This window comes from Gorilla gorilla, chromosome 18 (assembly GCF_029281585.2).
Source record: "Gorilla gorilla gorilla isolate KB3781 chromosome 18, NHGRI_mGorGor1-v2.1_pri, whole genome shotgun sequence".
Classification (NCBI taxonomy): domain Eukaryota; kingdom Metazoa; phylum Chordata; class Mammalia; order Primates; family Hominidae; genus Gorilla; species Gorilla gorilla.
Window position 1 is genome coordinate 116407194 of NC_073242.2, and position 24156 is coordinate 116431349.

A 24156-nucleotide genomic window follows, 5' to 3' on the forward strand; every position below is an offset into this window, starting at 1 on the left:
TGCACACCCAGGAGCGGGTGGTCCCACAGGGGACATCTTAACGCCCACCCAGGAGCGGCTGGTCCCACAGAGGACCTCTTCTTAACGCTGACGCTTTCTGGAGAAAAGGATTTATGATGAAAATTTCCCCAAGGGGACCTTCTAGCGCCTAGCACGTTCGATGCTCCTGTTTCAGTCGCGGTCTCAGCGGGCAGTGGCCTCCTTTGAAGCTGGGATTCTCCTGCCCCTCCCGGGCAGCGCAGGCCACCGGTGACCCGGGACGGTCTGTAAACGACTTTCGCGTCCCCGTCCCCGTGGAATAACGCGCGGCGGGCGTCACTGCCCAATATCCAGCGCTCGTGAAGGCGGAGACTGGCGGGGCAGCTAGTTTCTGGTTGTGGATTCTGATTCATGGGCCGCAGGCGCACGGTCTGCACCGTCCGGCTCGTTGCTAGTGGCTCGCTCGGGAGTCGCCGCACTCCCGGGGCTGTCCGCCCGAGCCGGCCTGGAAGGCACAGGACGCCTCCAGGTCGCTCCGCGGGGCCTCCGGAATTCCTGGGAAAGCCCCCCTGCAGCGCCGCCCCTGGACCCCAGGTGTGAGGAGCGGGGCCCGGCGAGCAGCTCCAGAAGAGGCCCGGACCCCCTGCCGCGGCTGCCGGGGGCGGGAAAGTGATTTCTCGGAAAGCAGAGCACTTCGAAGAAGGCGGGCCGCGCGAGCCAAGCTGACGCTATTGGTCGGTGTGGCCGTCGCTCTGCGCACCGCCCCTCCCCCCACTGCCCTTTTTAAGGCCGCGCGCCCGCTGGCGCATCGCCTGGAGCGCGGCAGCAAGCGTGGGAACGCGGGCGGCGAGACGGCGGCAGGACGGCGGCAGGTAGGCACAGTGGGCGGGTAGGGCGCCCGTGTCCCGCGCGGTCCGGTCCCGCGGGGTCCCCGACGCCAGGCGGGGCGTGGGGGTGGAACTACCTACCGTAATGTCCCCGGGCGCAGCTCAGTGGCCGCCCGTGTCCCTCTCTGCTTTTTGCCTATTTTCCAGCCACCTAAGTTCAATCTGAATGCCCAAGTCGTTGATTATCGTTTGCCTGTTTCCAAAGATTGGTAGATAGATGCCTTTTTAAAAATCTCATTTTTCTTTAAATCTGGTTTACATGGAAAACGTTAGGAGAGCTCATATAATGAAGGGCAATAGCAACCCCCTGTCTTGAAACGCGCTCTATCATCCCACTGAAATTCTACCACGTGGAATAATGCTTGGAGGGTCACAGTTGTGGAACTGCCCAATAACCAGTCGTTATTGAGGGTTAGTTTGTGAAGGAGGGGACAGACTGGTTCTAAAATTCTGTTTAATGACAGTCAATTAAGATTTCTGAGTCTGGCTTGAGGGCCTTTGCTTCCATCACAGCCCAGTCGTCCTTGGCAAGAGAGTCTGTATATGGGCCACAGCTCAGAAAAGCATTGTTTGAAAAAATTTATTGAAAGAACATTGTTTGTAAAATGAGTCCCAATACATAGGACAGACTTTCCTAAGGTGAGATGTGTTACTTACCCAGAGCTGTGAAAGGCTTTACGGATGGAAACTAGAGACTGAATTTTCCAGAATTTTAAGAAGTCTCCCCAACCAATGGCCCCCCACTTTCTTTTTTAAACCAAAGGTAAGAACTGGTAGTTAAAATGACAGTTCAAAGCTTGTCCTTTTGGGTTACGGCAGCTTCCTCTATGAAAAGATTTGGGAGTGATTCAGTCACTTGAGGAAGGTTGGTGCCAGAGACAGAAATGGCTTTGGTGCTTTCTGGTCTAGTGATGCGGGTATGCTAGGCCAGAGCGAGTGCCCTGGGCCCTCCGAGGCGGGGGAGAGGGTGGGGTCTGCTGCTGCCAGCTCAGGTGTGACCTGTAATCTGGATTAGGTGGGCCCAGGGCAGCCTCTTATCACGTCCCTCCTGGAAAGCCTGACTGCTGGATACATTTCTAGGGCTGCAGATAGGGCTTGGCCAATAGATTACCTCAAAATCAAGAAGAGGAAGTTATAAACATGTGATTAGACTTATTAATTTTTCCTGGCTGGGCATTTGGTGGAATTCGTTTGTTAATGTTTAATAAATCATTATGGATCATAACTGTAATAGAATCTCAGGCTTTTGATGTTACTTAGAATCTTGGAGGAGACCACGAAGGACACTCAGACGTGGCTGCACATGTGCAGAGATCTTGTAATGTAACTATGGCTTTTCTCTGCACCATGTGTGAAATAAGCTGCCGCTGGCGTTGGGGCGCTGGCCTGGGTTCCAACACAGTCCGCTGGCTGCCTCGGTATTTGCCGTGCCTCTCTGGGCCTCAGTTTTTCCTCTCTTAAATAAAGAGGGGGCTGGATTAGATGATTTCTAAAGTATTTTCCAGCTTTCAGATGCTATGACTTACTCTTCTCTTTTTCCTTTTAAAATTTCTTTTTCCAGTAAATCACCAAGACAGTTGTCCTGAACAGTTTAGATGTTATGAATCCATTAGGAATCCTGATAAGAAAGTGTTGATCCTCTTTCTAGAAAAATGCGTGTACTAACAAAATTTTGCTTTTGGTTGCAGGAAGCTCAGGAACTGTGGATTCTAGTTTAAGAAACTTGTAACAAGGAAATCAGGGGAAATATCTCATTTAGTTGAAAGTCTCAGAAGCCAACCCCTGTGTTGTGTTCTGGCCACCTCTGTGCAGCTCATTCCTCAATCTAGGAGAAATTTTTCTACCTTGCCCCAGGAAAGAGCTGCTAACTTGTTTTCGGGGAGTGGGGGGGGGGGTCTTTGGTATTGGTGTTCCATTTCTCTTCTCAGGTACCCTCTCCCAAGTCTGTCCCTTCTTTATGATAAACACAGTGGCCTGCTTTAGAATTCTGGGTCTCTTGAGATACAGCCTCTCAACTTACAGGTGAGGAAGCCTCAGGGAAAGGTTCAAGTGACGTCACAAGGTCTGGTTAGAGAAAAGCCTTTGTGAGAGTTCAGAGTTTTCAAACCAAGGTCTAATTTGGGTGGGCGCAGTGGCTCACACCTGTAATCGCAGCACGTTAGGAGGCTGATGTGGGAGGATCACTTGAGGCCGAGAGTTCAAGACCAGACTGGGCAACATAGCGAGACCCTGTCTCTAAAATGTATATCTGGGTGTGGTGGCACATGTCTGTAGTTCCAGGTACTCAAGAGGCTGAGGCAGGAAGATCGCTTAAGCCCAGGAGTTCCAGGCTGCCGTGAGCTATGATGGCACCACTGCACTCCTGCCTGGGTGACAGAGCAAGACCCTGTCTCTAAAGAAAAAAAAATTGAACTCATCCCCTTTTAAATCCATAAACGCACAACTGAGGTTGTTGGATGGAGAATTTAAGAAATCCCACCTCCTCCTCCCTGGGACCTGGCCCTGTTTCCCATCTCACGGCCACCTGCAGGGTGGCTGAAGTTTCCAGAATGCGTACTTGTTGTGAAGGTTCTGATTGATATTTTGCTTTCTGGACCAGCGTGGCTCTACCATATTTTGGGATGTTATGTCTTGTTACTGCTGATTGTTTCAAACTCGTTTGCCCAAAGAGGTCACATTTTAATCAGAAGAACAGAAATGCTATTTTTTTTTTTTTTTGGGTGGGCGTCTATCCAGCTGTCTCGGGGATTTCCAGCACTGTTCTTGGAAATGTTGGCTCTAAGTCGATAGGTCATGCTAGTTCTCTCTCTCTTTCTCTGTACTGTTGGGGAAGCTGTCTGCTTGGGTGAGAGTGTTCTTCCAAAGGATGTCTTTGGGTGCCCTGGGATGGTTAGGTCCCTAGAGTGGGACATCTTCTGGAAGAGGAGCCCAGTGAACTTTGCCCTGTTCGGTAGCTGCAGTTTATTCCCTCACTCTTGTCCCTATCTTTCAGTTGGTCATAGGAGTTGCCCAGGAAGGAAGTTTGGATAATAATAATGACATCTGGCGTGTAAGGTCCAGGCCCTGTCTCAGTTGCTTTCTGTGTAGCATCTGAATTCTCTCTACAACCAGTACAGGTAGTTTTTTGTTAGCTTCATCTGGGACTGGGTAGCTGATGCCCTGAGTTTAAATGCTGATCCAGGGTCTCCCAGCTGAGCGGTGGCGGGACTTGAATGAGATCGCGGTTCTGTCTCATTCTCAAACTCCTGCTCTTATCACTGTGAAGGAACAGCTGTTTAGATGGGCTGGCCTGAGGGCCTCCTCTTTCCCAGACGGCACAGACGCAGTATTCTATCAGGGAATATGGGGCCAGCTGGGCGTCTGGTAGCCCAGTTGGTTCTTCGGATAATGGGCTGCTCAGTGAAGGAACCTGGTGCTGTAAAAGTGATTCCCCCTCTCCTTCCAGTCTTGCGCTAAAACTGGAGCTGTTCACTGTGGCTGTATCTGCCTGAAAGGAAAGGGCAGGTGAAAGCTGGAAGGAGCACAGCCAGCACAGTGGGAGGGGCCTGCAGGGGGCTGCTGGTGGCTGCAGGTGGCTACAGGTTTCCCACGGAGCTTTCAGTTTGCCTTCAGGGCTGTGAGGTCATGGAGGCCAGCATTGCCTTCTCATGGCAGGTGTCCCGGAGTCCCTGAATCTGTGGGTTTCCCCCAAGCCAGCACCTTTGCTGCAAACCTCTGAGTTTCCTGTTAGCAGTTTTTGGGTTGCTGTGATGAATGAGACAATATCCGTAATATCACAGCGTGTATTTCTGTCTTTCCAAGGATGTGTGACCGGAATGGTGGTCGGCGGCTTCGACAGTGGCTGATCGAGCAGATTGACAGTAGCATGTATCCAGGACTGATTTGGGAGAATGACGAGAAGAGCATGTTCCGGATCCCTTGGAAACATGCTGGCAAGCAAGATTATAATCAGGAAGTGGATGCCTCCATTTTTAAGGTAAAGACCCCAGCTCCCTTCCCCACTGTGGGCACAGTGTCTCCTTTCCCTCATGGACTAGTGGAGATGTTGAGTGACATCTTTCTCATTTACTTAAAAATTAATCCAGTTTTTTAAAAGCAAACATTGGTTCAGGAGTGCTGAATGTGTCTCAAAAATGTACATGAGCTGATTTCACATCTCTTGAATTACGGAGTCACTTTTGTGGTCGCTTGTGTTCTGATGAGGAGATCGAAGGCTCTTTTCTTCTCTTTTCTGCTGCTTCGTTTTCCTGATGAGCCAAGCGGTAGAAAATACTTTGAGACCTTCACGCTAAGACCTTTCCCCACGGGCTTCCATTAGAGGTGATGCATATACCAGGGAAGGTTTCAGTCCTTGTTCTTTCAAAGCTGATACTTCTGCCTGGCATTGTAGGGCCAGCTCAGGAGGGTGAGATGCCATCTGTCATTCCTTTGGGGGCTGGGCCGTGTGGGGGGTTGTGAACCTGCAGCAGATGTCTAAAAATAGTCTCACCTCCCTTGAGAGTAATCGGTTCCCCATGCGTGGAGAGACGTGATGGAGGGTTTCTTCTGTGCCAGGCCTGGCCCACGGCTTGTTTTCTGCTCACACGATCCTGTGTGGTAGATGCTGTTCCCACCCTCATTCTATAGAGGCACTGAGAAGAGAAGTGACTTGTTGAGGTCTCACAGCTCTTGTATGACGGAGCCAGCATTCAGATGCAAGATGGCCCAACTGTGAACCCTTGGTCCTAACTCCAGAACAGCTGATCAACAGAGATTTCTTGCCATTACACCTAGATTCAGACAGAGGAACCAGGAATTAGGGCAGCCCAGCTCTGCAGACCAGCTGGGCTATCGAGTCCGTTGTGGGTCATCAGAGTCCTGTGTGGGCATCTCTAAGGCTCCAGATGTCCAGGTTTCACCTCTGGGAGATTCGGAGCCCAAGGTCAAGGTCAGCCTAGACTTCCACGTTTGCCAGTGTGGACACTACACGTAATCTGAGTCCTAGCCCAGGTTATAAGCCATTGCCATGTGTGCTTATTCTCTTGCATTTGGGGGCCAGAGATGGGGAGGGGAGAGTGAGTGTGGGAGAGGGGTGAAAGGGGCTGAGTTGTTGGGGGCCAGAATCAGACCTGAGACCACAAACAAGGTGTGGAGGGGGTCAAGGCTGTAGGACCCCATGACAGTGCTGGACTCCCAGCCACAGATGACTGTCGCCTGACACCAGAGAACAAAAATGACAAAAGATCACACCTTAACCCCAGAGTGGACCATAAATAGGTCAAAGGTAGCTTAAGATGCATTTTGGTCCTGCTCGTCTCTGCCTGACCGACGTTTGCAGTGGGGCTGTGCGTTTCAGTAATTCTGTTAAATCTGCAATTTGAGGTTGCTGATCTTCTTGAGAATCTGATGGCCATTACTGACCACGCCAAGGAATATGGGGACAAGGGAACGCTTTGCACTCACCTTCGAGGGATCCCTTGGTGCCCCCACACGTTCCAGATTCTTTCTGATCAAGGACCCCAGGTCAGGGAGCCTCAGCACCAAGAAGTTTTGTGATGCCACTGCCTGCCTCCTCACCCTTAGTGCCATTGTGGATTTCTCTCTTGTTTGATTGCAGATCTTTTTTTTTTTTTTTGCCTTTGGCATCATGGTGAACTTCTGTTGGGAAGGACTGCAAATTTAAACGGTGCCAGAGTCCCATCCAGTCGGTTGGGAACTCTGCATTATAGATAACCCCAAAAGCCGGAATTTCTCTGCCTCGCCACTGTTGATGTCTGGGTCTGGGCAATTCTTTGTTGTAAGGGTTCCCTATGCCTTGTGGGATGTTTAGTGGCATCTCTGGCCTCTACCCACCAGATGCCAGTAGCATCCCCTCCCCTACTGTCACAATCAAAAATGTCTTGGACATTGCCAAATATCTCCTGGTGGGGCAGAGTCTTCCCCTCCCCATTGAGAACCCTGATAAGAGCTGGCCACTGCCAGGATCAACAGACTTAACCAGAGGTGTTGGGTGCTGAGGGCACAGTTGCAGGTTGGACATCAGTAAAACATCTTTAAGACATGGAAGAGGGTGCTGGACTAGGCTGTGTAGCCCTGACATGTGGCATGCTGACGGAGACTAAGCTTCTCCCTTCACCCCATTCCCTACTTCAACTTGTGCTCGGGGGGTAATGAAATAAAGCCCCAGATTTATACATCTTATGCAATGTTCTTCATGGCCGTTTCAACAGTGTTGAGAAAAATGTGCAAGATTCCCAATGTTTCCGTTGGTTACGCAGTCGCCTGATGTGGTAATCTGAAATGAGTCTACAATCTCAGCAGGAATGGGGCCAGGAGGGAGACGCGGGTGCCCACTGGAGCAGGGAGGCCATCGGGAGGGCCACCTGTGCCAGTGGAGACATGGCGCCAGCAAGAGCCCATCATGTGCTTCCCTGAGCTATGCTTGTTCCCATCCATCCTCTGAGAGGCCTGTCTCTGTGATGTTGGCCGGATAGATCTTTGACTGTTGGATGAAGTCAACCTCGGTCAGGTAGAGCCATCTTAGGGATTTTCCGGTTATGTAGACACTTGTTTCTTTCAACTGTTCAAAGAAAACCTTTCAACAATTTAGGAGTTAAGAAAGAAATTTATGAGTTTGGTTTCTTCCGTAATAACTGGATGGTAAAAGAGGCCACTTATACCAGAAAATCCCTCATTGTCTGCAGGCATCATCCTGAGGCTGGCCTCATGGTATAGATCACAGAAGAGAAATTGAAGAAACACTGAGCTCATTTTGTACCGACCCTGAGTACACTGATGAGGCCCTGATAGCAACTCATTTAATTTTTAAAAAGTACTTTACCTTCTTGACATGACGACAAGGGGGGAAAATCTAGTTAAGTGAGGATTATGATTCATGGTTATTCCAGGCATCGTAACAGGCCTGAATGAGTTAAAGCTCACTTAGTAGCACAGATATTTCTCATTCAGCAGGCCTTGAAGGGAAAAATAGCATTTAATTAAAAAAATGCAACATGAAACAATCATATTAAATTAGGAAGGCCTCCTGGTCTTAGTTCAATGCTGTCAGCCTGAGGTGTGTGTCAACAGGAGAAATAAGTTATGGTGGAGGCTGAATGAGCCATAGTGACTGTTGCTGGCGGTGGGGGGGCCCTGAAATCACTGTCATGTCTAGTTTTTGCTCTAGCTCAAGAAGGATCTCGAGAGATCATCAAGCTAAGTTGACCTTTTAATGCTGGCTAGAGAGGCTGGGAGAGGGCCAGGTGCCTGCTGTGTCACAGAGTTCAGGGCAGGCGGCAAGCCAGGTACCCGATGGTGGCCCTGGATGCTTTCCTGGCCGTGGGCCCTGCTGTGATGGATGATGTGGCCTGGACTTGCTCGTGGGGTGAGCGTGAGCTTGGCGTGAACGAGTGAATATGGCAGTGCCTTGCAGGCACCGCGGTTGCATATGTGTACCAGGGGATCACAACGTTGCCATGAAATCTGTGCATTTCAAGGCCCGTTTGGGATGTGGATTAACTCAGTGGTTCTCAGGTGGGGGAGGTATCATGATTTACCCTCCAGGGAATACTTGGCCATGTTTGGAGACCTTTTTTGGTTGTCAGAGCTAGGGGAGGGGTGCTATTGGCATCTGGTGGGTCAACGCTAGGGATGCCGCTGAATATTCTACAATCCACAGGACCACCCCGCCACAAAGAAGGGTCCCAGCTGATATGTCAGGCTTGCCACGGTGGGAAAACCCTGATTTAAAGTAATAAAAATTTGAAACTACAGTTGATTTAGTACATGGTTTGCTCATTTATTTCTTTAAAAATAAACAACAGCAACAAAACCCAAATTAATGCCTGGTCAGTGATGCAGTCAATGAAGAGAGCATTAAAGACCGTGTGCTTTAAGAAATAGTTTTAGAGGGGAGTTTTACATCAATGTCACATGAGGAAACTACCACTTATGCTCACTAACAGGAATGTTCTTCCAGTCTCTTTACCCCAGGTAGAGGTACAATGTTTTGCATCAACAAAGTAGGCAGCATTGGCCTTGAACAGTAAGCATTCTTGTCTTTTTTGAGAGGAAAAGCAGTCTGGGCTGTTTTAAAGGAGCTGTGACTCATGGGGGCATGATGGAGTTTCTGGAAGTGTGGTCTCCTGGGTAGCTAAATCCAAATCCCTGGGATACTGGCTAAAGACAGCTACCTGGGCCGGGTGCGGTGGCTCACGCCTATAAGCCCAGCACTTGGGGAGGCCGAGGCAGGCGGATCACGACGTCAAGAGATCAAGACCATCCTGGCCAACATGGTGAAACCTCGTCTGTACTAAAAATACAAAAATTAGCTGGGTATGGTGGTGCACACCTGTAGTCCCAGCTACTTGGGAGGCTGAGGTAGGAGGATTCGCTTGAACCTGGTAGGTGGAGGTTGCAGTGAGCCAGATTGCGCCACTGCATTCCAGACTGGTGACAGAGTGAGACTCTGTCTCAAAAAAATAAAAAAAATAAAAAAAATAAAAATAAAAAATAAAAAAAGACAGCTACCGAGACCCAACCTTCCTTCCCCAGTGAGAATCTTGAGGGGCAAGGCCCAGGAATCTGCATTTTCACAAGCTTCCCAGGGGCAGGGGGTTGGTATATGCATTAAGCCTGAGAACACTTGCTGTGGTGGAGAAACTGTTGGGTTGGAAGTGGGTACAGCTGGCATTTAATCCCAGACTGGGTGGCCTTGGGAAAGTTACTTACCTCTTGGAATTGCATTTCCCTGAAGTGGGTACAGCTGGCATTTAATCCCAGACTGGGTGACCTTGTGAAAGTTACTTACCTCTTGGAATTGCATTTTCCTGAATGGGATCGGGAAGTCCCTACAGATCTCCTATCATTTTAGGCTGGAGGACACTGTCTGATTTTTCCTGAAACCGAAGATAATTCTCATCTGACTGTGGTTACCTCCTAGTTGGTGTGTCTGTATTCCAATTTTGCAACCTTAAAATCTGTCCATTCACCTGTCTTATTTTTTTAAAATCTGTACTGCCCCATTCTACGTTATGACTTTAAGATTTCAGCTTTGAATTTCTGGTCCTAGTTCAGATCCTAAGGTTTGGAAAAGTCAGAAAACAGATCTATTAAAAAAAACACACATTAAAGGGAAAATATTTCATTACATTTTAAACAGCACCTGGGGGGGAAAGTCTAGAATAAATGCAAAAATGCAAAACAAAATTTCTATTAAAAGTAACAGGGCGATGGATGACCATTTTGACTTTTTGCAAATGTTCCCTTTTCATGCTAAATTTTAGGGGTTGATCTGAAAAAGCAACAACTTGTTCTTTGTTTTGAACGCTCTGGTGAAACCATATGCAACTTCCTCTTTGTGCTGTGTAAACCTCAGGTGTCTCCAGCTCTTCAGCCAGGCAAGGGCTTGGCTAAAGGGTGCACTCCAGGGTTGGAGGAGCCTTCAGCCTGGGTTCGACTTCTGACTCAGCTGTGTGAACCTGGGGGACCCCCTCCCTGGCTTGGGTCTTTTCACATCTGGTCCCCAGATGTGAAAAGACTCAAGACATCTGATTGGAGTCTCTTTGGGTCCTGAAATTGAATGAGAGTTGATGGCCAACAAAGACTCATGGGAAGGGAAGGATGTGTGGGGTCCTGGTCATGGTGACGGATATTTGTGATTGGAGTCGGCCATGAATTTAATGTGCTTCTGTTTCTTTCTTCAGGCCTGGGCAGTTTTTAAAGGGAAGTTTAAAGAAGGGGACAAAGCTGAACCAGCCACTTGGAAGACGAGATTACGCTGTGCTTTGAATAAGAGCCCAGATTTTGAGGAAGTGACGGACCGGTCCCAACTGGACATTTCCGAGCCATACAAAGTTTACCGAATTGTTCCTGAGGAAGAGCAAAAATGTAACTATCCTTTATGGGCATGAAACCTTCCGGAAGCTGCCCTGGCCTGTAGCCTTCACCACAGAACTTGGGTCTGGGGTAGACACAGGGTCTGGGGCACATAGTTTCAGTTAAACAAAGTAGTTCTCTCCTTCGTGGAAGCAGAAATTGAGATCTCTTTCCAGTGACCTCAGAGGGAAGGGTGGAGGAGATTGGGTGCTGCCCAGCCTGTGCCCCACTTGCTGCCTGACCACAGACATTTGTAGGGCCTCCCTGGACAGGAATAAGCATCCTCCAGCAGTTTCTGATGAGGAATCCTTTCATTTTCCAGCAGCTTGCAGAGGAGGCCGGGGGAAAACATGGTGGCCACAGAAGGGCTGGATCATGAGGGTTGGGAGTAAAGCTCTCAGATGAAGTTGTCAAAGATGGCACCATGGGCTTCATTGTTGGAGATGGGATATGCCTCAATGTGTTATTAGATCTTGATTGTTATTTGGGAACTCCGGGATGTGATCATTCCTGAGGTTTCTTCCAGCTCTCAAATCCCAAGAAAGCATTTGTGACAGATTAAAGCAGGACAGCAAAAACATGCCGCACCCTGGTCCTTCATCACTAAAATAAATCCCAAAGTACTGAGCTGGGATCTGGCGTCAGAAGCCTTCTCAAAGCCCTGTGCTGTGCAGCTGCCGTGAATTGTAGCTGATTTACGAGATAAAACCTAATTACCAGCGCTGGTTTAGAACATGCTTTTAATGCATTGATTTTCGTAGCCACTTGATGAGGCTTTTAGAATAACCCACTCTGGCTTTCTCCTTTTAAGCTTCTGAGTAGTCCACGAATGCTTGTAAGAAACAGAAACCCCCAAAACTTCTTGGGGCTGTGCAGAAGTTTGAAGTTTGCACTCTTCCCACTGTGGGGGTGTTGACTTAGAATTTTTTAAAAAGTTAAAATTGTGATTCAAACAAATATATAGTGAATCTGTGTCAGAGAGTTGTTTAATCGTAACGAAGGAGGCAGCATGATGGTAAAGATGGTGGACAGAGAATCTGAGGTGCTGGTGAATGTGGCCCATGAACGAGAAAGCTGAGCCAGAGCCGATGCCCGACCCGGACAGTACGATTGCGGTTTGGGGCGTTCGTAGCCTAATCTTCTGCAGTTAGCACCTAACTCTACTGAGCGTGAACCCTAATCAATACTAAATAGTAAGGCCAACAAACTGACCTTCCCTTGGAGAATCGGGTGCCCTTTAGGAGGAAACCTCTATATAATAGTCTGGGGTGGCCCTGAAAGGCTAAGCAGTCATCTTTTTGCCTCATTTCCCAGTTTTGGACAATCTTTTTTTTATCACCAAAAAGTAAATTGTGATTTGAAGGAATAGAGAAGTTTCTTTTGGCCTCCACTCCCAACCCCAAGATCAGTCAGGCTTGAACCGGCAGGTGACCCCAACTTGTTTATAGCATGGGGTGCAGCCAGCATCACCTGCTAGTGATGTTAAAGAAGCAGCAGGAGGTTCTCAGGGGTGAAGCAATGTAGCATTTGCATAATTGCCTACAGGGGCCCACTCGCCTCTAACCTCAGTGGTTTGCAGGCTCCATGGTGGGCGCCCCACCTGCTCCCTACTTCCCCATCAGTAGCTTCTCAGTGAATTCTTCAATCTATCGACATGGAATCAAAATTCAGCCAGGAGGAAACAGTGGGTAAATTCTGTAGGTCACTGGGAATAATGAATTTTTGTAAGTGTTTGTTGGTTGTGATACGTCTCACACTGATAAACTTCATAAGGTAAATTGTCGACTGAGGAAGCGGCATGAGAAGGGAAAGAGCAGAGGCTGTCCCAGCATGCTCCTGTGGACACTGTACCTTTAGGCGGTTTGTGATTATGGCTGGTGCCCTCTGGGCATCAGTGAGGGTGCTGCGGTGTGTGTGTGTGCATGGCTGTGTGCACTGATGCACATGTGTATATTTGGAAAGGCCAAAAAGAGATTTCCTGCCAACTGGCAATACAAAAAAGACCCCAACCTGCCAACACATTTTGCCAGGAAATCTTTGAGTGTTTTCAAATGCCCTGGCTTATAAATGTAACCTTCTTAAGTCAGCAAATGCTTGCTGTAAAGTGTGTCTGATACAGACTCATTTTGGATCTCAGAAAATAGAAGAGACCAAAGTGCTGTCTTTATCCTTTAAAAGTGTTAGCAGAAACAACCACCACCACCACCACCTTCTCTCTTTTGACTTTGCTGATCAGGTGACTGAAGCATGGGAAAAAAATTCTGTGCCTTTCCCAAACCAATGAAGACACTCACTAACTTAACGTTTCCTTAAACTCAGCATTTACAGAGTAGATGATGGCTTCAGCAAAGGCGTGATGCCTCCGTGCCATGTGTCATGGTGCTTGTCTGGTTTTCTGTAGGCAAACTAGGCGTGGCAACTGCTGGCTGCGTGAATGAAGTTACAGAGATGGAGTGTGGTCGCTCTGAAATCGACGAGCTGATCAAGGAGGTAAGCAGAGGCAGCATTTCAGGGGTCTGGCCCTGCCAGGAGTCGTCTCATGTCTTCTGGCAGGGAGGGGGCACCGTTCTTGCTGTATGAAGGCAGCCTGAGCCTCGGGCTCGCTTAGGAAGTGGCATCTCCACCTGTACAGATCTGGAACAGAAGGACTGGCTGGGTGCCCCCTCCCCAGGCCGGCTTCTGCCGACAGGTCAGCCCCTCGCGCCAGATCCCTCCTTCATCCCTAGGGCTGGGCCTGAGCTGCCGGTTATGTGTCAGTGAAGTTCCTTCCAGCTCCAGACTGTTCGAACACTTTGGACAGCGGTCTTTTAAATGGCATCGTTAATTCCCTTGCCTTCCTAGCAGGCTACAGAGAACAAAATGTAAACTTTCCTTGCTGCCTGCGCTTGTCATGATGGCGTGGGTTGTTGTACCAGCTCTCATGGCTATTTGATTGCTTCCTTTTTAATGTGCAGGTTTTATTCCTTAACGGATTGGAAAGCTGGATAACCAAGCATGTTCACATTGCACATAAACTCCTAATAGACTACAAGGGAGTGCATAATCGGGGCCTCCTTAGGCAAGAACACATGGCTTTTGTATACCCATTTCAGCTATTGGGATGCCCTTTTCTTCTGTCTTTGGCCTCTTAACTATGCTTTTTATGGGTATTACAAGGTGGACATTTGCATGACTAAACCTCGTGCAGCCTTTGCAAAAGGTGGTGTGAGTACTGCATAAATTCTTCTTCTTAATAACTAGCAATAATGGAATCCTGAAGAGTAGCTTGGCTGTCAGAGAATGAAGATAACAGAATGTAACCTACCCGAACGGCCTTGCTCTTCTGCAGAGGCAGCTGCCAAGTGTCTGGGTGGTCTTTGGCAGCCAACTGAGTGAATTCTCGGCTTCGTGGCCCTCCACCAATGTCCTGTTTTCTGTAGAAGGCTTTTCTGCTGACTCAGCTGAGAGAGTGAGATAATCGGATTGCCACACCGGGGTCACAAGAAAAGCAATTTCAAAACATTTCATAATTGGATTTATCAGCCTCCTTTAAGGAATGGGCCAGAGATTGAACATCTGCATGTGGCTCGTTGAGTGAGATTCTTGAAAGCATGGCAGCCTTTGACCAGCATCACTGTTCATTGGTGTCTCAGAGCTTGTCTGCGTGTCCAGGGCGTTGGGGGCAATTGGATAACCTGGAACACTGGGTCTGCAACAGGCAGGTCCTGGAAAGGGTCAAGAAACTTATTAGTGGCCCCCAAAGAGCCTAGTAATTTGGCCACATGGTTTGAATGCTAAGCCTGGTAGATTTAAGGCCTAGGGCCTTTCAGGTTGCAAAGTGAAACTTGACTTTTGTCTCCTGAGATAAAGGTGACAATATGGTTTTAGTTACACATGAACTGTTCATTTTTACAAACACTGGAGCCCCAGGTGGGAGATCAGTGACTGAGCTGCCCTCCTCTCCCTCCCCTGACTGTGCAGCCTTCTGTGGACGATTACATGGGGATGATCAAAAGGAGCCCTTCCCCGCCGGAGGCCTGTCGGAGTCAGCTCCTTCCAGACTGGTGGGCGCAGCAGCCCAGCACAGGTGAGGGTGGGTGGCCCAGAATTGTCACCAGGCATGGCCTGAAGGGTTTACGGCATTCCACCAGCCAGGGACGGAGTGGGGGTGGTTGTTGCTATCATTATCCATGTCTCATTAAAGGTAGCTCAGCCCTGAGAGGTGAAGAACGATGGCCCTGGTTTCCCAACATGAGGGCAGAGCCCAGCTGTGCCTTTGGCCCTGCTCTCCGCTGCTTCTCAGGAGGGCACAAGCTGCTTGTTCCCTAGGTGATGTCCATGCCAGCTCTCCCCACGCTCCTGGGGAAGTCCAGGGAAGAGGGTCTAGTGAACTTGTGTAAGGCCAGACGGAAGATGCAGCTCTTGGCCATGCTGGCGCCCCCTCCCTGGATACTCCCTTATGTCGGCCAGTCTGTTACGACATTAAGGACCCCCTCAGAACCAAAGAGAGCCCAGGGCATTTGGAGGAGAGGAGAACTCAGACCAGGAACAGGAAGTTTGTTCAGAGCCCTGGATTTGAATCCCACGCTGGGAAGTTACAGATCTTGAGCCTCAGTTTATTCATCCGTAAAACAGAGAAACCAGGACTTGCGCCGTGGGGTCACGAGGGTTAAGTGAGGCATTCATCCTTTGATTCTCTTTTGATGAGCCACTCAGAACCCCCAGCTGCTTGAAATGTCCCCGCCCCCGCCAGGCCCAGGCTTCTGCAGCCCGTGAATGTGTTTGCTTCCTCCCTCGGCGTCTTCCCCCTAGCCCTACATCCCCTGTGGGAGTCTGGGAGGTGGCAGCTGACCCTGGAGGCCTTGAAGGTTGCCAGGCCGTGGGTGTTGAGTAAGAGGCCCCTGGCAAGGCACCTCTGTCTGTGCTGCAGGAACACCTTCCGGAAAGCTAGCTTGCACCCCCAGGCTCTCCCCCAGAGATAAGCCCTGGGTGGTGGGTATGCAGTCCAGTGGTATTCTGGGGGCAAGTGCTTGAGGTGGGAAGGAAATGTGGCCCCACAGTGTCACACTGACACATGGTCAGAAATCCCACAGCATAGAGGAAGTCCCCCCGACTTGCCACTCTGGTTTTCTGCATTTGTGAAACAATGGCTCTCCGCTCTGGTGGGGAAAAGCACTGAATTCAGCGGAAGCCTGTGCTCCCTGGAGCCTCTGGCACGCCATGTGCAGCCTTTTAAGGGACTTTTGGAGAAGGAGCGATTGGGGTTACTCCCTGTACACCACACCTGGGTGGCTCTGAGCTTGCTTTTCTGTTTCTCCTGCAGGTGTGCCACTGGTGACGGGGTACACCACCTACGACGCGCACCATTCAGGTACGGGGTGGTCCGGGCTGAGCGGGGCGTGGGCACTGTTTGAAGACAAAGCCCAGATGACCCAAGCAGGGTTGTGGGGTTCCAAGGATGAGCAGGACCTGGTGTGGAAGTCTCGGTCCCGTTCCAAGGATGAGCAGGACCTGGTGTGGAAGTCTAGGCCCCGTTCCGAGGATGAGCAGGACCTGGTGTGGAAGTCTAGGCCCTGTTCTGAGGATGAGCAGCACCTGGTGTGGAAGTTGAGGCCCCGATTTCTCCTCCTCACCATTTGGTCAGGAGCTGGCGAGTGGCCTCTTTTGAGGCCACTTTTCTTGGACTGGACCAGCAAGTAGACAGAGTACTCTTTGAGGCTGTAACTGTGCAGGAGAGACAGTGAGGGACAGGCCAGCGTCTGTCCCAGCGCTGCCTCTCTTTTGGGGCTGCAGGTGGAGTGATGGAGCCTCTCAGAGCCTCATCTCAGGCTCTGCTGCCCACCACCTCTAGTTGGATGCAACTGTTCCTATTTCACGGGCTCAGGAGCCCTGGTCATGTAGCTTGTGTGCTCCAGAGTGGGGGCCTCCCCGCGGTGGGCAGAGGTGGCCTTTGTGTGTAGTCTCAGTGGTAAGGACCCTGGCTGCACTTCTGCCAGCTGCCCCTGGAACTGACGCTCAGGCGTGGTGACGGCATCTTCTGAACAAGGAAGCTGGGGCATCTTCCAGCATTGGCTGGTTCTGTGGGAGGCGAGCAGCTGGTCTCATCAGATGGGCCACAGAACGTTAGGGCTGGGCCTCTGGGCAGGGGAAGAAATGGGGCAGGGATAGAAGCGTGCTGGCTGAGGACTGCATGGGACAGTTTTGTGGGTAGCAGAGGTCGGTGCTCACCCAGGCAGGAAAACTATCGAGATGGCAATGCCCTGTCCATGAAGCTCTTGTCTATTTCCTGGCAGCCCTTTGAGCTGGGGGGTTGTTTTCTCTCTGGCTTCACAGATGAGGAGACTGAGGCTGGGAGGTTCAGGATCTCATCCAGGTCACGCAGGCCTCTGGCTGGAGTCTGTTTTTGAGGCCTCCTTGTGCCCGGCAGCCACCATGCTCACAGGATCTCAGTTCTGGGAGGCCTGGGTCATAAGGCTAAGCCTCCGGGCTCGCCAGCCACTGGGCTGTGGCCTGGGAGTCTGCTGACCAATGCTTTCCGGGGGCTGTGGAGTAGCCAGGCACAGAACTGAGCCATCTCGATGAGAGGCAGAGGCACAATTTGGGGAGAGCATGTCCTTGAATTAGTCCAGCAGAGTCATAGCCACTGCCTCATGCACAGAACATCGTTCTAGAAGCTGTGAGCTTTGGTACCTCTGTCCAGCCCCGCCCCCACCTCTATGTAAATCCATGCCTCAGTTTCCTTACCTGGAAAATGGGTATAATAATAATCTACCTTACAGGGTTAAATGTGCTGGTAGGTCCCAAGCCCTGGGCACAGCACCTGACATGAGCTGTGTAGATCATAGGCTGTGGTTTATAACTTCAGGAGTCTTGTCTGTGTAGATAAGCATTTGTCCTGTTACCCAGTTTCTTTAACTGGTGCTTACCTGTGCCAAGCACAAATACAAGCTCCGATAATCCTCACAGCAGCCCAGTGAGGTGGATGCTATTTTTATCTCTACTTTGCTGATGAAAAGCTGAGGCACAGAGTGGGGAAGCGGCTTGCCCCAGGTCATCCAGCTGGGTAGCGGCTGCGCTGGGACCACACGTCAGGCAGGTGGGCTGCAGGGTCTGTGCTGCGGGCGTCTTTGTTGCTGCCTCTGTGGTCAGGCCGTTCCCCAGCAAGGCTGTTCTTGTGAGTGAGTGGCTCTATAACGGCAGGGCTGGGTTGCAGCAGGCCCTTACTGTTGCAGAAGGCTCACCTGCCTCACCTTGGCAGCCCTTGGTGAGTTGCTTCTCACCTGTCAGGTACAAGCCTGACAGCTGGAACCTTCTCTCAGCATAAGACGTTCTGTGGTGTGTGGTCACTAAGACACTCCTGCTTAGGCGTCTCTGAAGCACTTAGCTGTTCCGGGTGAAGCTGCCGGTTCACAAGACTGAGAGGTGCTGGTACCAAGATAAGGCCCCGGAAATGACAGGGCAAAGGGCCAAAGGGGTGACGGAGTTGCCTGAAGTGTTTCATTCATTTGGAACAAAGTTCGAAAGTTGCTTCAGGGTAAAGGAAGGGGAGTGTGTGGAGTCCGCAGGCAGTGCAGAAGTTGCAGACTTGGTGTGGGGGGAAGATGATGAGTGAGGAAGAGCGAGACCAGCGGGGAAGATGGTGAGCAGGGAAGAGCAAGACCAGTGCTGCCATTTCCTTCTGGGTGACCCTGTCTAGGCTTCAGTTTCCTGAAGTGTCAAATCAATGAGGTGGACCAGAGCTTCTGCAGCTCTAGCTTACTACCCTGCATGATTCTAGAACCTGCGTAACTCCAGCATGGCTGGAAATGGAGCCCGTGAGCGGTGGGTTGTCAAATAATAAGTCAGGGAGCAGAGCCCAATGGGAGGGTCCAAGGAGTTCTGAGTGCCCAGCAGTGTCAGCAGGGAATGCAGATGGACTCAGGGCCTCCCCAGATGTGGTCAGCCTTGCACAACTCTAGGGGGCGCCGTGGAGTTAGGCACCTCACAACTTGTGTGGCTCCACAAGGCAGCCTCGAACCGGTCTGGGGTACTTAGAAGGAGCTGCAAACTCACTAAGCTCATTGCTAGCGTATGTAATTCTTTTGGTTTAAGGCGATTAAAATGCAGATACCTCCCTGCATTTACATGTTATCTGCATTCCTACCTTAGTTTAGTGTTTTCCAAACTTTGGTCACTTGAGGTCCAGTGTCACAATTGGTTTTCACAGCCTGGACTGTTATTAACATCATGTTTTTCCTCAAATCTTAATCTTAAAATAAAACTTAAGTTTTATTAAATCTTTATTAAATCTTAAAATAAACTTAAGTTTATTTTAAATGAGAACCCACTATCGTTGCCTGTAAAGGAAGACCTGTGGCACCTGGTATAAGTAGGTAATACTGTCTGGCTAGAATTGATTAAGATTGTATTTGTCTTTCATTGAATTTGTCTTGACCTCTGACAATGCCCTGAATTTGGAGCCCTAAGTTCAGTGCCATTATTCAAAAGGGAGGTTGACAGGTGTTAGGTGTTAGACAGCTATCAGCACCAAACTGAGGCTTGCTTTTTGAGGTAATCAGAGGTTGGGAGAATATTGAAGATGGAATAATCTTGTGATTACATGTATCACCCCTCCCCCATTATTCTGTGTGTGCCACTTTTGGGGAACCCCTGCTTTAGTTTGAGTGTTTTTCAGACTCTTTCCTGAGAACAGATTTGGATGAAGGGTTTTGCAGAGATTCTTAATCTGAAATCCAGGAAATACCAAGGGCGCTGTGAATTTGTTGAGAAAAAGATTGTGTCTTTATTTTCTTTAACTTCAGGTTTAAATTGAGCATTTCCTTTTGTTATGAATGTAGGCAGCAGACCACCGTGCCCTTAGCAGTGCCTATGAGATGGAGTATTGTCATAAGAAATGAGTTGTCGAAACATCGTTTGCCCTCAGCCTGACGTGTAAATTACAACAGTTACCAGACCTTCTCTAGACCTTGTATTTAAAGAGTCAATGAAGAAGTACAGAGAACACTGTTGTAGTTAATATTTTCAGTCATTGGTTTCCTTAGTCATTCTGTGTATTTATTCATGCATATAAAAACATTACTTCTACAAGCAGTACATGGATTTCCCCAGAATATCAAAGTGGTTCAAGACACACAAAGAGTTACCCATGTAGGTGTAAGACAGACTGTGCACTTGGGCAGGAGGGACCCTGTATGTCTCCCCGCAGCACCGTCATCGTGTCCCTCTTGTCCACAGCGTTCTCCCAGATGGTGATCAGCTTCTACTATGGGGGCAAGCTGGTGGGCCAGGCCACCACCACCTGCCCCGAGGGCTGCCGCCTGTCCCTGAGCCAGCCTGGGCTGCCCGGCACCAAGCTGTATGGGCCCGAGGGCCTGGAGCTGGTGCGCTTCCCGCCGGCCGACGCCATCCCCAGCGAGCGACAGAGGCAGGTGACACGGAAGCTGTTCGGGCACCTGGAGCGCGGGGTGCTGCTGCACAGCAGCCGGCAGGGCGTGTTCGTCAAGCGGCTTTGCCAGGGCCGCGTGTTCTGCAGCGGCAATGCCGTGGTGTGCAAAGGCAGGCCCAACAAGCTGGAGCGTGATGAGGTGGTCCAGGTCTTCGACACCAGCCAGTTCTTCCGAGGTCTGTACCGTCGTCACCTTGCTGCCCCCACATCTTAGAGATCACGCCTCCTATCCGTGTGCCATTTGCAGCTCAGGGTGGCCCTGTGGTCTCATGGAGGGGTGTGGAGGAGGAGTGAGGGGCATGGTGCGGCAAGGAGGCGCTCCTTTGAATGGCACTCTGCCCTCTCCCACTGAGCGATCCTGGGGTGCTTCTCTGTGCCTCAACTTCCCCATGTGTACAGTGGGGGTACAGAATCAGTACCCTCATCAGGCGATTGTCGGGAGGGTAAAGGAACTTAACCTCATGTACCTTGGAGTATGTTCCGAGGATGGTCCCTGAGCGCTGGCTAGAGACGCAGAGTCTGAGGCCCTGCTCCAGCCACAAGATCCGAACCTGCATCTTAGCAAGGTCTCTGGGGATCTGTGTACAGGTTTTGAGACACGCTGACTTTCCGCACACTAAGTGCTCAGGATGGCAGCTGCACACACTAAGTGCTGCCTGTTAGCTTTCGTTACGCTGTAGGGAGGATGTGTAGGATCCCAGCCTGGGTGTCTCCTGGAGGGCTAGGATGGCGTCTCCCTTCTCCATGTCCCCATGCTCTCTGCTCCTCTCCCTGTAGCAGCACAGCCCGAGATAGTGTCAGGTCTCAGCTGCCACTGGCCTGAGAACAGACAGAGGAGGGGCCTGGAAGGGCGGGTGCAGGGGTATGTGTGAGCTCAGGTGCATAAGCCCTGAGGAATCCCCCTAGTGAGGAGGTGTGAGGCCGCGGTTATCACCCCTGAGCAGGCAGAGCGGCACGGAAGTGCGTCCTGTGATGTACATTCCCGGGCCTGCCTCACATCCTCTGATTCCATGGGTCTGAGGCGGGGCCCAAGATTCTACATTTCTAATGAGCTCCCAGGGAAGGCGACTGCTGCTGGTCCACCGGCCCACTTTGAGACCCTTTCAGTTGGCTGTCAGAGGTTCGGGTGAGGGCTGCAGCCCTCCCTGGGTGTCCTCAGGTCGGGGTTGCAAACTCAGTTGCCTCCAGGGGCCAGGCAGGTAAGAGCAATGCATGAATTGAGAGATAAGAGGGAGCACTGGGCAGCTGTGCCCATGGAGAGGCGTTCAACCCCAGGCATTAAAATCCCGGCAACAACCTGGAATGGCCAAACCAACAGCTCCTTGCTTGGAATTTGGCCCAAGGGCCACCAGTTTGAGATCCCATGGTGCCCTGGCCTAAATGCTGCAAGCCCTGGGCCTCCTGATTCCCCAGCCCTGCTGCTGCGGGAGTTGGAGGTCATCTCGGCCTTGCTTGCAAACACCCTCTGCCCGTGTCATTCCAGAGCTGCAGCAGTTCTATAACAGCCAGGGCCGGCTTCCTGACGGCAGGGTGGTGCTGTGCTTTGGGGAAGAGTTTCCGGATATGGCCCCCTTGCGCTCCAAACTCATTCTCGTGCAGGTAAGTATGGGCAGCTTTTTTTTTTTTTGAGATGGAGTCTTGCTCTGTTGCCCAGGCTGGTGTGCAATGGCGTGACCTTGGCTCACTGCAACCTCCGCCTCCCGGGTTCAAGCGATTCTCCTGCCTCAGCCTCCCGAGTTGCTGGGACTACAGGCCCGTGCCACCACGCTCAGCTAATTTTTTGTATTTTTAGTAGAGATGGGGTTTCACCATGTTGGCCAGGATGGTCTTGACCTTGTGATCCTCCTGCCTTGGCCTCCCAAAGTACTGGGATTACAGGCGTGAGCCACCTCGCCCGGCAGTCTGGGCAGCTTTGAGCCCTGCATCCAGGTCTCCTGGCCCCGTCATGTAAGGATCAAGTTTTGGGCTGGAGAAGAGGACACAAGGACAAGTTTTCAGCTGTGTAGGAGGCAGGCCTGGGCAAGACCTTCAATACGGGGGAAGCGGATTCTTGCCATCTCCAAGCCATCTTCTGGTGTCTGGGACGTGCACAATCTGTGTGTGTGTGTTTTCTTTTTTCTTTTTTGGTTTTTAAATCTAAGCCTCTTCTCCAGAAAGATTCTACCTGTTCAGTTGCCTGAAGGTCTAAGTGACAGATTAGGGCATTGCCAGCCCTTATTTCATGTAGTCAAAGGAATGAATCTCTAATGGTGGGATTCTGGGTTGGCTGTCCCAGCTGGGACAGTACTGGGGAGTATGGAACAGTCTTGGCGGGAGTACTGCTTGCCCTTCCTTGGCATTCTGGCTCATTCACTTGGGACTCATGTGGCACTGGGGTCATCAGAGGACCTGGCTAGGGTCCAAGACAGTGCCCACCCCCTTTGGAGCCTCCGCCTCTGCCTCTGACTCTCTGCACCTCCCGTCTAGATTGAGCAGCTGTATGTCCGGCAACTGGCAGAAGAGGCTGGGAAGAGCTGTGGAGCCGGCTCTGTGATGCAGGCCCCCGAGGAGCCGCCGCCAGACCAGGTCTTCCGGATGTTTCCAGATGTTTGTGCCTCACACCAGAGATCGTTTTTCAGAGAAAACCAACAGATCACCGTCTAAGTGCGTCGCTTGGGCGCCCCACCCCGTCTGCGTCCTGCATCCATCTCCCTGTTACAGTGGCCCGCATCATGATTAAAGAATGTGGATCCCTCTGTCTGGGGCGGGATGCCTTACTTTGCACTTAATTTAGTAAGGGCATTCTCGGAGGAGTAGACGTTTAATACGAAGTGGCGGCATAGCCCTGCCGAGATGTCGGTGATGGCCTGGATGCTGTAACCACAACCTGTGGCTAAAAATTTTATTTTCTACACTTTCCCCGTCATTATCATTAGTTGCTATGATTCTTTCTGCATTTTCGGTTAACTATCATTTCCAAAGACTTGTCATTCAGTAATATTAGCAGATAGCTGCTTCGATAAAGGAATTTGGAGTTTAAAAATCAACTTGTGAAAACAAGGTTGTTTTTGTCTTTATCTTTTGTTAGAGTTATAGATTTATGATTTCATAGGCTTGATTTTATGTGAAATACCTTTTTACTTCTATGCATTTTAATAAGATTTAAAAATATTTAGATTAAAACCCCCTTTAATGAGTGCAAGAAAAACTCTTGGCTTGTTAGAAGAAAGTATATTCTTTCTAGAATTCGGTGTAGGAATATGTGTTCATATCCAGGCAAACGGGTGTGTTTTTATCTTCAGACAGTGAAACCTTCTCCTCTGGGGCTTTGTTGCCAGGAAGATTAGAACTAAATTTATTTTTTTCATTTCTGTCATGAAATCATTCCAGATACCTCTTTTCTTCTTTCCAAATGGTTTTCACATGTGTTTGAAATATTTGTACTTTGAATTGTCGGATTTTCCATGTCCTTCTTTCTCCTTTGTGCCCAGCCTGAGTCAGCACCATCCCACGTTCAGAACCTCCCAGTGAAAGGGCAGGAAGGGGCCCCACCTGTCAGCCTTCATTCTGAGAAGGTGGAAGGTGTTAGGGTTTGGGAGACAGCTCATCCGATCTCCCAAGTCTCATGGTGGATTTGTGACTGTGAGAGTTTCCGGTTTAGAATCTGAAAAGCCAGATATGCCTGTTTCCTTTTCCCAGCACCATGCCTGTGGAGGGGACAGTCAGACCCAGAGGTCCTTTAGATGTGGGTGAGTGCACAGGTGAATAGAGGAGAGGACCAGGGTACGTGGCTTGTCCCTTTTGTCCAACAAAGCATTATATTTTTAAGAATGGCAGACCTGTTTGCTGAAGTGTTCATAAGATAACAATAGGCTTGAATCTCCAATACAAATGAATGTCAAAGCACATATCTTTAATATGCTGAATGAATATTTATTTTTGTATCCATTAAAACAGTGTATTGATCTCTTTTATTCTTTATTAAAATAAAATGCTCTTTTTTAAAGCTGCTGTGTACTGTATTTTTTTAGT

At 50.1% G+C, this 24156-nt stretch overlaps 1 protein-coding gene across 2 annotated transcripts; it reads left to right on the forward strand.

The window, feature by feature from the left end:
- The first annotated feature begins 168 nt into the window (after positions 1–168).
- On the forward strand, positions 169–24130 carry IRF8 (interferon regulatory factor 8). 2 transcript variants are annotated; one of them, XM_019012860.4, is made up of 9 exons: positions 169–851; positions 4668–4842; positions 10550–10733; positions 13123–13211; positions 14682–14787; positions 16024–16071; positions 19935–20321; positions 21629–21744; positions 22612–24130. In XM_019012860.4, the coding sequence occupies exons 2-9, from the start codon at positions 4669–4671 to the stop codon at positions 22786–22788; spliced, it is 1281 nt and encodes a 426-aa protein (XP_018868405.1). In that variant the 5' UTR covers positions 169–851; position 4668; the 3' UTR covers positions 22789–24130. The 2 variants fall into 2 exon arrangements, with proteins under 2 accessions (XP_018868405.1, XP_018868406.1); XM_019012861.4 differs by having other exon boundaries at positions 844–1629.
- Positions 24131–24156: the final 26 nt, after the last annotated feature.

Bases quoted from the DNA above. Each gene is read 5' to 3' on its own strand.
- IRF8 (XM_019012860.4), top strand. From the start codon at position 4,669: ATGTGTGACCGGAATGGTGGTCGGCGGCTTCGACAGTGGCTGATCGAG. The intron at 14,788-16,023 runs GTGAGGGTGGGT...TTTCTCCTGCAG, and splicing joins GGCGCAGCAGCCCAGCACAG to GTGTGCCACTGGTGACGGGG. The intron at 21,745-22,611 runs GTAAGTATGGGC...CCTCCCGTCTAG, and splicing joins CCAAACTCATTCTCGTGCAG to ATTGAGCAGCTGTATGTCCG.